The 11,288-nt window shown below is 43.1% G+C and overlaps 1 protein-coding gene across 1 annotated transcript in view; it reads right to left on the bottom strand.

Moving 5' to 3' along the window:
* The window catches only part of LOC111645618 (gamma-aminobutyric acid type B receptor subunit 1-like), a 72,841-nt gene that overhangs the window by 46,452 nt on the left and 15,101 nt on the right, over nt 1-11,288 (bottom strand). The window contains exons 3-6 of the mRNA XM_023394874.2: nt 11,009-11,179; nt 7,781-7,882; nt 6,058-6,123; nt 4,402-4,593 (exon numbers count right to left, since the gene is read on the bottom strand). Coding sequence (XP_023250642.1) covers nt 4,402-4,593; nt 6,058-6,123; nt 7,781-7,882; nt 11,009-11,179 — 531 coding nt within the window. The remainder of the gene's footprint in view (nt 1-4,401; nt 4,594-6,057; nt 6,124-7,780; nt 7,883-11,008; nt 11,180-11,288) is intronic.

The raw sequence follows: 11,288 nt of genomic DNA, 5'->3' as shown, positions 1-11,288 counted from the left end.
AAATATCCAATACACATCGGCCAAGCAGGACTGTAACTGCAGTCAGCCGTGGTGTTGTGTACAGTGAAAAAAACAGTTGTACTGAGTCTATTAATTATTCATGGGAGTGTTTTTGCCATAACATACAATAAACCAATCACAGCGCATCTCCAATTCCCTTTAAAAGCCACACGCTTCCACCTGGGCGTATTGGAATGACACAGTGTTTCACACAAAGTTACATTCCATTTGCGGTTAGTTGATCACATATTGTGACTGACCACTGAGACCAGTCCTGATCAGTGAGTCCAGTCCAGATCAGTGAGAGCAGTCCAGATCAGTGAGTCCAGTCCAGATCAGTGAGTCCAGTCCAGATCAGTGAGACCAGTCCAGATCAGTGAGACCAGTCCAGATCAGTGAGTCCAGTCCAGATCAGTGAGACCAGTCCAGATCAGTGAGACCAGTCCAGATCAGTGAGACCAGTCCTGACACATGCAGCAGGTCTGTGACTCTGAGGGGTAAAGAAGCTCTAAAAGTGAAGTAACGGCACAAATCAGGTCAGAAATATTTGATGTGATATTATGAGAAGTGTGAATAAATCATTATGAAACTGTGAACAAATTGAAGTGAAGACTGTGGAACACTGGAGAGGATTCAGCAGGTAGTAGGAAAGAAGCTTCTCTGCAGTCTCATGCCATGACGCATGGCAGTGTTGTACAACACGCAGCATTTCACCAAGAAGCTCCAACCTACTGAGGCTGTGCTGTAATGATCCACCTGACTTATCCCGACATGTGAAGCACATTTTCAGCTCACTGTGCATGTACGTAACAGACATGTCGTGCACCTGCTCATGTAGGTGCATATTACTCTCTTGACAATGCTCCTTAAAATGACAGTGAAATACTGAACCACTGACTTCAGATCAGGTTTTTGCTGGTCAGTCACTTTCCGCTGCCTCAAGATAAAAGTGTGCCAACAATGTTCCTGACCTCACCTCAATTTAAGACCAACACGCCCATAGGTCCACAGACGGGTGGAAGCGTATTTGCTATTTAAACAAAACGCAGGCGCTGGACGGCAGCTAAAATATACATCCTGTCAAAGCAGACTTTACCCCTGTACCAAAATCTACTGGAAACAGATACTGAGCACAGTCCTGTTCCCCAGACGATGAGCACCGAGTCTTTTTGGACCCTACCTCTCTCTCTGAGGACAAATTGTCAAAAATTCACAAAATATATCTCATGAGATCAGAAGATTTCCATGTGCACTGCTGATCAAAGACCAGATGGGCTGCTGCATTCTGGGCCATCTGTATTGGTTTCACTGTGCACAAAGGGAGGACCTGCCAGAGTCCACTGCAGTAGTGGAGGAGAGAGACAACCACGGCCTGGACTAAGAGTACTGAGCCAAGTAAGACCTGACTTTTCTGATGTTGTATAGAGCAAAGAGACACGATCAGCAGACATGATATCGAACGTTAGGCTAACGTTAAAGTCTGCGTTAACTCAATTCACGATGTCGACTTTCCACGTCCACCGCAGCCGGTTTACCTTCGCAGAGTTAAAGCCCCGCCCTCACCTGAGGAAGCAGCGATGACGGGGTGAGGAGCTGTAAAACCTGTTGCTGTGTTGAAATGATTGACATCTGACGGTTATTCCCGTTTCACATTTGGGGGACTGAACCCAGCGCTATGATTGGTCGAACTCTTCTTCCTCTTTTTCTCAGCAGGCTAAACGCTGATGTCCCCTGCTGTTTGACAGGAGTACTGCAGGTATATGACAAATCTTGTGTACAACAAATACTTTGATGTAAACATGCCAACAGGTGGGCAGGTCTGCACACACACACACACAAACACACATGTGTTTGTCCTGTTTTGTTTTGTTTGTATGTTCCTCAGTGTCACTTTTAACTTCTTCATTTTTACTGTTTACTCAGTTTTACTGTCGAGCACTTTGAAACTCTGCCCAGACAAGTTCTTTATAAATAAGTCATAACTGCCTGCCAACCATGAAAGCAGCAGTACTGTTACTGTGTTGTTTATTCCATCCCGCTCTTTCTTATTTACCGTCTGCCTGAAGTCTCAGGGACATCAAGGATCATTTCAAGCATGTTTCAGGACCAGGACCAGGACCCGGTTCAGGACCGCTGTGAGGCAGGTCCACAGGAACAAAAGAAGTATTTGATCACAGCTACGTTGGTTCAGACGCTGACAGAAGTATCTGAAGAACGTCCAGAACATCAGCCTGCAGCTGCTCGCTGTGGGCCCAGACATCTTCAGTCAATCTTCAGTCAGTGCTGACGACTTTTATTTCTGACTGTTCCTGAGGGATTCACATAACCTTCACTGGTTCCCTGTCACATGTAGAACTGACGGTTCTGGTCCTGCTCAGTCAGGTTCCTGCTGGTTCCCTACAATCTGCCCTCAACCCCGTCACTGACAGCTGCAGGAACTTAAACACCTGTAACCTGGGGCTTCTCATAACCTCAGCTTTGAACAGCTTCCTGGTTCTTCCATGTTCTCACCGTGTTTTACAAATCAGAACTTTCTGACAGTAATGAAAGACACTGCAGGCAGGGTGAGCAGGGTGGCCAAACCTGTCTCCTAAAAATGATGTTTCTATACAACTAAACTGCAGCAGTAAAATACAATAAATGACAGTTATAATTCATTATCATGTTGTATTCACCAATGATAGTCGAGGCTGATGAGACCCAATCAGGGAGCGACTGCAGGTATCAACACTGTTGTTTCCAAAGGTCTCAGTTTCTGTCTTTCCAGACTGCAACACAACCCCAGAGTTTTCAAAATAAAACAGGTCCAGCAGCGTTTCTGAAAGTCACTTTTATGGGGCTGGAAGACTCTGGAGTAATTTGGCACACACTTTTGCCCAAAGCAACTTTTTTTTTCTGTCCACCAACCACCAACTCCAGGAAGAGAAGGACAAGCCATCCCATTCTGATCTCTGTGTGCTGTCAGTACAAAGACTAGCATACATAAAATGCATTACTTCAGTGGAGTTCAGGCTAGAGGAAGCCTGATCTAGTCTGTGCAGACACGGAGTGGAGGATGAAAAGAAGAAGGCAGCAACCTGTTTTTCCTCGAATGATGTCTGAGCCACTGTCACTTCAACAAACTTTGATCAATAAAGTGCTCCCCTGCTCCCTCACACACAACCTTCAGACAGCACGCTAATAAAAGTCTGTCCTCTGTGTGTCAGGCGATGTTAGTGTCTGCACCGGTGTACACAGCAGTGTCCTGGAAAACACAGCGAGCAGAAAAACACCGAGCTTCTCCACCATTTATTAAACAACAGATACGGTTTACAATCCCTGCAGCAAACACACTGTAAAATGAGCCTTTCTTCACATGTTACTTTTACTTTAATTACCTTACCTTGTGCATTTCTCTGTGGACTGAGCACTTACAGAACCTAGACCTCAAACAACACATGGACATCTACCTTTATACTATATTGGACATTTAAGATTGTACTGATCACTTGTAAATCCCTGAGCAATATAACAGAAATGTTAACTCCATATGAGGCGGCTGGCAGCCTGAGCTTCTCGGAAATCTCGAAATCACTTATTGTATTATATATACTTATTATAGACCTACGTTGATGTGATGTCGTCTTTTAATTGTTTTTTATTGCTTTTGTACTTGTTCTATTCTCTTCAATTGTTTTTATTTATATTTAATCATATTGTATACCCCCTTATGTTGTTGTATTGCTGTTGTATTGTTGTTGCTGTTGATGTTGTTTCTGTTGTTGTTATATTGTTGGTTTGTTGTTATGCTGTTGTTACAATACTGTTATTTTGTTTAATTGTTGTTACATTGTTACACTCTTGTTACGTTGTTGTTAAGTTGTTGTTATGTTATAATTACATTGTTGTTATGTTATTATTATTACTTTGTTACGTTGTTGTTACGTTGTTGTTATATTGTTGTTATATTGTTGCTACATTGTTGCTACATTGCTGTTACGTTGTTATGTTGTTGTTATGGTGTGATGTTGTCTTCTGAGCCTTGTGCCTGTTCTGGCTTTTGCTTTGTTGTCAGGGCACTTTGTAAACTTTGTTTTTAAAGTGCTGTATAAATAAAGTTATCATTATTATTATTGTTCCCTACTCAAGCCGATTGCTGTACTACAGTATCAATACAGTGAAACTTCATTCTATGTAATCTTTGAAACTTAGTGGATCCAGGTAAAACATGTTATCTTTGTTTTTAGAAACTAGTTTTTCTTTTTTTATTTTGACATATTGACATATTTTAAAAGTCTATAGCCATATTTTTTTTGCTGCCTCAGCGAAATATAAAAACTGATCATAAATCACAAATTCCCAGTAGCCTCTGCAGGTGCAGGTGAGTCTGTTGAGCATGTTGTAAGGTAACATCTGTCTTACCAGGTTGGAGGCTCCTCGCACCGTCTCTGGGTTGAGCATGACGATCTCAGTGGTCACATGACCCTCGACAGCCTCTGTCATCTGCTCCACGGTGCAGTTGATGGACGGGTCCTTGATCTTAAACCAGTTGTCTGCGTACCAGCCGATGAGGAACCACACATACTTTTTGCCGTACAGCTTCTCCTTGTAGACCTGCAGAGGGAGGGCGAGAGGAAGGAGAAGGACATGATGAAGGAGCAGCTGCTGCATCACTTCTGTCACTATCTGTTCAGTAATATTTGATATAGTGATGGACAGGTGAACATCCACCATGTCCCTTCAGACAACCTGACTGACATGTAGCTGATAATTCGGTTGTTGAAGCATCCGAATAAAACACACTCTTGTTTCTCTTTTTTTGAATACAGCGGAAGTGTTGCCCACGCTGGGTCGGTCCTGGTCTTGGACTTAGAAGACTCCTGGACCTCGTGTCCTGAACCTACTCAAATGTACAATATCACAGTTCTACCACATTTTAAATGGGGTTTTCTACAGCAGATGGGTTTCAAATAAACATAGACAGAATCACAGGGTTCTATCTGACTGAACCACATGCTCTGTTTTAATACACTACATTAAGGTTCCATGTAGAACTTTTAATCAAGAGGTTCCCCATTTTATTTGTGTTCTGCATGTGCACAAGAATAGCTCTATATACACAGACACGAGCATGTAATCATCTCACTGTATGTTCAGACTGAAAGTTGCGAGACTGTCAAAGTGACAGGAATTTATTCATTTTCTATGCGAGCCTGTGTCTCTTTGGCGGTGAACAGCGGCAAGCCAGTTGGCGGCATCTCAAGGGCGGTGTGGGCAACTTTATGGTAATGAGCTATGATGCGGTTTGGTGGCAACCAATCAGAATGTAGAATTGCTGCACTCTGGAGAACACCAGAGAACACAACCATGTAAACTATGGTTCTTATCAACATCTACGACGTGTCCCTGTTTGTTTACAGGGACTTAAATAAAAACTAGAATCACTTCCTTGTGGTTGTTACGCCAAATTACAGGAAATACGGTCACAGTCTCTGAGTTACAGCATTGAATAATGGCCAGAAGTGTTTTTGCAGAACATTATGATGTCACAGTGAAGTTTACCTTTGACTGTTTAGATATAAAGTTGCATCACTTCATTTTATCCTTATAGACCTTTGAGTTACATTGTGTCATAATCAGTGTATGAATTGTTTTGTGAGGTCTCCGACCACCAAATTCTAATCAGTTCATCCCTAAGTCCAAATGGATGTTTGTTCCAAATATGAATAAAACTATTTTGATATATTTTGTGAAAACAGGAGGGAATTTCATGCTAACTAGCGCCCTAGCATGCAAAACAGTGTTGCTTCACTACTTGATGCGAATCAGTCGGGAACATTAACGTTGCTAATTGAAACATGAGAAAAACATGAGTGTTTGTCTCTTCAGTTGGCACAAAGATACCTGCTGACATGTCTGTTTGCTTTGCCCTTTAAATACAGTTTGCATGAACAAGACTCCTGAACAAACTTGCTAGCTGTGGATGAAAAAATCTTTCTTTATCTATAAAAAACAGACATGTCTTTATTACTTTAAATTCATGCCAGCCAAGTCTGTCATAAATGAAATATACAATACCTCACAGAAGACCTTCCTGGCCTCCGTTTCGTAGAACAGGCCGACAATAATTCGGGCATCTTGGCGCTTGGAGATGGAAAAGAAAAAGGACAGAGTCACACGGGGGGTGGGGATGAAAAGCACGAGTTAAAGGCCCTGCAGCGTGGATACAGGAACACCGGAGCCAACTCTCCTCCCAGCTCTGCACCACACAGCGGTACACTTCCTCTCCACTGGGTTACATTCATGCTGTTACCATGGTTTCTTCTGCAATGGCCAATTAATCTTGCACACCAAAACTAGGCTGACATGCTGGGCAAGGTCATTGTAGAGTGTGTGTGTGTGTGTGTGTGTGTGTGTGTGTGTGTGTGTGTGTGTGTGTGTGTGTGTGCGCGCCAGGAAGGAAGCACGTCAGGCTGACACAGGTGGAGGGAGGGAAGTAGGTGGAGGGCTGAAAGATCCCTGTGCTTTCATTAAACACTATGTGCAGATATTTGCAGCCATGAGCAGACAAATAAAATAAAACCCCAAAACTACAACAACAAAAAAGAGCAGCTTAGCACCGACCTTTACCTGGAGCAGCTCAGTGGTGTGTCATGACGTGTCTTATTTTTCCCACACTGTTGTAGTGATGCAGTTAGAGGCTGTCCTGAGACTAAACTCTGCTATTTCTCATATTCATGGGGGTTTCCTGCTTCAGTTTTTCTTTAAAGCAACTGGTGCATTTACCTGCTTTCCCTCTGAGAAGAGGGAGATAAGACGATGGAGTCAAGACGTGGTTAGCCTAGCTTAGCTTAGCTTAGCTTATTAACACACAGTGTCTCGTTTGGAAGAGTTGTGTGCTGGAACTATTTGTTGACCAACAGCAGCTGCAGTGCAGGTTGTGTGCAGCTTCCTGAAGTCTTGTTGTCACGGTGAGCATGTCAGGTACAGTGCTGAGACCAAGACTAAAACCTGCGCACATTAAATGGAACACTGAGCGGATAGACACACTTTCTGCTCATCAAGCGCACAACTTCCCCTAAAAACAAGCTGTTGTTTTTATAGTTTTGTTCTCTATTTTTGACAGAGCCAGGCTAGCTGTTTCCCGTGTGTATGCTGTGCTAAGCTAACCACATGCAGGCACAACACTGAAGCAAAGTGAATAACCACGTTATCGTCGCAGTGCCTGACTCCGCCCCCTAACTCCGAGTTAATCCAAACATTGGCAAAGAGGTGGAGCGTGTGGCAAACATACCCTCCTGTTAGCATAGTTACCACAGCTGGGCATCATGGCGTCTTGCTTGAAAGCTAACCCGATTCATTTGTTGGCTAGTTAGCTAGTTTATGAGCTAAGCTAACAAGCCAGGTATGGTGAGTATGAGATACCTGCTAATTCGTGCTAACATATAAATAAATGAATACTAAAAAATAAAAAAAACCAGGAGCACAGACATTTTCGTATTCTGTTGGTCAGTTAACCACCAACAAGTCAAATTATCTGTCTGATATTTAATGAAAAATCCCCCAAAAGGACCAGCACCTCCAATAACAGTAAAACACACTCACTCCCCACACCCTGCAGGTCTGTGGCTTCAACAGTGTGAACCTCACATGCAGTAAAAACTAGTGGATTTGGGCCCTCTGAGCTATAGAGATGCAGTGCCAGGCTGAATGACTCTACATGGAGTCTGGCGACGGTCCACAGGCCTGACAAAGCCTGACGGACTGGTCTGTGTGAGGAGGGAATTCTGGGATACGGCACCTTGAGGTTTTTGACGGCCACAGCAGGGTCAGTGAGGAAACTCTGACGGACACTGATTTCAATCCCCGCCTCTTTCACCCTCTCCTCCAGATCATCCAGGGTCTGTAAAACACACACACACACACACACACACACACACATACACACAATGATAAGCACACAGAAGACAAGAGAAAAAAAGAGACAGCAAACCAAAACAGGAGTGAGCAGAGATAATGGAATGGTAGGTCGCGAAAAGATATTCAAAGAACAGTAAACAGCAATTGAAGCAGGAGCATGGAAGTGAGGGGGAAGATGAGTCGGTGGTTTGGACAGATGATAGTGGGTGTGTGGGTGATGATAACAACAAACAGATAAAACAGCAGGTGACAAGACAGAGGGAGAGAGAAACCAAGTGAGGGGAGCTAGATGTAATAGAAGATGGGGTAGATAAGGGAGGAGACAGACGGAGCAAATGAGAAGACACAATTTTCTTCACCAACTTTGTCTGTGAAGGCAAATCACTGTTGAAAACAGCCTTCTCAGGTGGTCTACTTAAAGTAAACGTGCTATTTTATGTTATTTTCTGTGACATTAATTTGAGCTGAGGTGAAGGAAAGCAGTCACAGCAGGATACTTAGAAACCTTATACATATATATATACTTTATATATACTTTTTACTCACATGGCAGTGTGTTATCACCATAACCCTGATATCCATCTTCACACCTTTTAACTCATCATCATCTGCTGCCGAAGAACTGTACACACCATATCCATCTCTCGTTCTCCAGTTGAAGTGTTTTTACATTGTTTATTCATCCCAGACACCCAAAGAGCCAACTCTATAAATGCTAGTTGTTAGCTGTTCGCTGGCTAGTAACGTACACAGCCTGCAACTGCTGTTCTTTTTCTCATTATCCTCCAGTGACTTTATCATAGACTATAAATAAAGATGGCCATAGCCTCCGTGACGTCACCCACAGGTTTCTGAAGAGCGGTTTTGAAGCTCAGAGAGAGCTGCGCCACTGTCACCATCTTGGCAGTGCCTGACTCCACCCCTATCTCCAAAATCCAAAAATGGTCAAAGAGGTGTAGCGTGTGTGGAGCCAAGACTTGCAAGTATACACTCACCCACCTGTCACTCAAAGAGGTACATAACTTTAAGTCTTAATAAAATGTAAACAGGTGAGTTATATAAACAGTTGACATGAAGGAGGAAATTAGCTCTATAGACAAAAACTTTTTTTGTACCAGGCTGTAAACATGTTTATTTCTGCTGTAAAGTTGGACATTTTAACATGGGAGTCTATGGGGACTGACTCACTGTTGGAGCCAGACTCTAGTGGCCATTAGAGGAACTACAGGTTTTGTCACTTCAATGTTGCTGCATCATTTTCAGCCTCGGTTTTTTTGTGCTGTAAAAGCTAATTATGTTCATTTTTGAAGGCACACAGACACGTCTTCACTTAAGATCATATCATCGTGGGTAAATGTGCATCTAGACATGAGAGTGAACTTTAGTGTGTTCTAGACAAACTGTATGATTATGATTTTTGTTTTCTTGTTTCCTCAAAAAGTGGGCAGGGCTGTTATTTACCTCACCTGCAGAAGTTTAACAAGTCTTTACTTCTAACTCCCTATGTCCCTTGTTTTCAGCTGCTCCTGTCCATCGTGTTAAAATTACTGCATTACCTGTTAATACAAACTCAACACTTCCTGTAATCATTTCAAATAAAATGTCCTCTAGCGCTTCAGTTGAATGGAAACCATTATTTCTTAACAGGGCTTTTATTGCTGTACTGTAGTAAGAGTATTGTCTCATTTCTAGTGGCTGGTGTTTCTGTTGTTTACATGTTATTCAGATCTGTTTCTTTAGCAGTTAGCGATGACTTCTCTCTCTCACTCCCTCTCTCCTGCTCTATCTGCTCAGTGTTTAGTTATTCCTCTGCCTCTCTTAGTAATAATGATAAATGTAATGACAGCATTTTATTTGCTGTAATGGAGGCGAGGCTCAGTGTATTGGAAGTGCTCCTCCTCTTCCCTGCAGTTCCCGAGCAGCCAGGAAATGACAGCAACTTGATAGACTGCCCATAACAAGAGGTGTAACCCTGATCCACCTGGGCAGCATCCATATATGGTCCAGACCAGTTTGGTTAAAAAAACGTCTCTCAATCAAGAGACAATGAGCTAAGTTGTCAACACCGCAGCTGTTGACACTCCCTAATAGAACCTGTTTGTGCCAAATCATTTTGAAAGGGAAGCAGGCAATGGGGAAACTACAACTCAGTCATATGGCATTAAGCTGAAATATGCTCACTCAGTCAATCAGGTCCCGCTGCTGTGGTCCAGCCAAAACCTTAACAACCCTCCTGAGTTACTGCTGCTTTGAAAAGCTTTGCTGTGAATACTTTTACAAACAAGCTTTTTTTGGCTGGACACCAACAGCAGGGCCAGCCCTACAATCTGGAACAGCCCAGACTGACTGACTGACTGACTTACTGATCATAGTTCCGCGATTGGTTAGCCAAATGCCACGAGACTGATTTAGAGCTTCCCCATTGGCCATAGCTCTTTCAAAATGATAGCTGATTTCAAAATAGCTTTTTCTACTAGAGGGGCGTTTACCACCTGCAGTGTTGCCTGGGGTAACTGGTAAGATAAAGAAACTAGTAGATCTGAATAGCATGGAAACAATAGAAACACCAGCAACCAGAAATGAGACAATACGCTTAAAGCAGCACAGCCATAAAAGCCCTAGGGTTTCTGTCCACTGAAACGCTACAGAGCCTTTAATTTGAAACAATTGCAGGAAGTGTTTAGTTTGTTATACATAATGCAGTTGACCAATTGTACAAATTAAACAGAGAGAATTAGAAATAAAAAAGACCTGTTACCTTCTGCAGGTGAGGAAAACAAAGTCCCCGGTGTGGTTCCAAAACAGTTTGCAACTGCATCCTCAGTTTCCCATTTTGACCATGTGCAGTCCAGCGAAATACTAGGTTCTGACCTAGTCTTGTTTTCTAACTTCCAGCTGGTGACCAATCACGTCTGCTGGCTGTTACGAGAGCATGCTAACAACTGCAGCTTAGATCACAGCAAATAAACACATCGTTAATCTAGTCCATACACTTCTGCTCATGTGCGTTTGGTTTTTGATGGGCTGAGAAAGAAAAAAGAGTTGGGAAGACATTTTGGAAATTGTGGTGTCTTGTCTTTCAACACTTTTAGCTAAACACGTGACTCACTGATGTAAAAACTTCTGTTGTTTGCTGGATGGTGGCAATCTTGGTCCATTTCCACTTCTGGAAGAGCTGCACCCGGGTGGGGTTGTGCAGAGTGGCAGACGGGTGGGTGCGGAAGAAGGTGGGGAAACGCTGGCGGTTGGACAGAGCCGGAGAACTGGAGCCATACGACAGCTGAGACACAGGAGATAAGAGACGAGCACATTAAAGATACTGTCATCCTGAACTGAAGAGGAAATGGACACAAAGAGAAACAACACTAAAATACACAGGAGCACCCCCC

The sequence above is a fragment of the Seriola lalandi genome, unplaced genomic scaffold (assembly GCF_002814215.2).
Source record: "Seriola lalandi dorsalis isolate HSWRI2012SDOR001 ecotype SW California unplaced genomic scaffold, Sedor1 jcf7180002054954, whole genome shotgun sequence".
Taxonomy (NCBI): Eukaryota; Metazoa; Chordata; class Actinopteri; order Carangiformes; family Carangidae; genus Seriola; species Seriola lalandi.
This window is presented reverse-complemented; position numbering and strand designations above follow the sequence as displayed.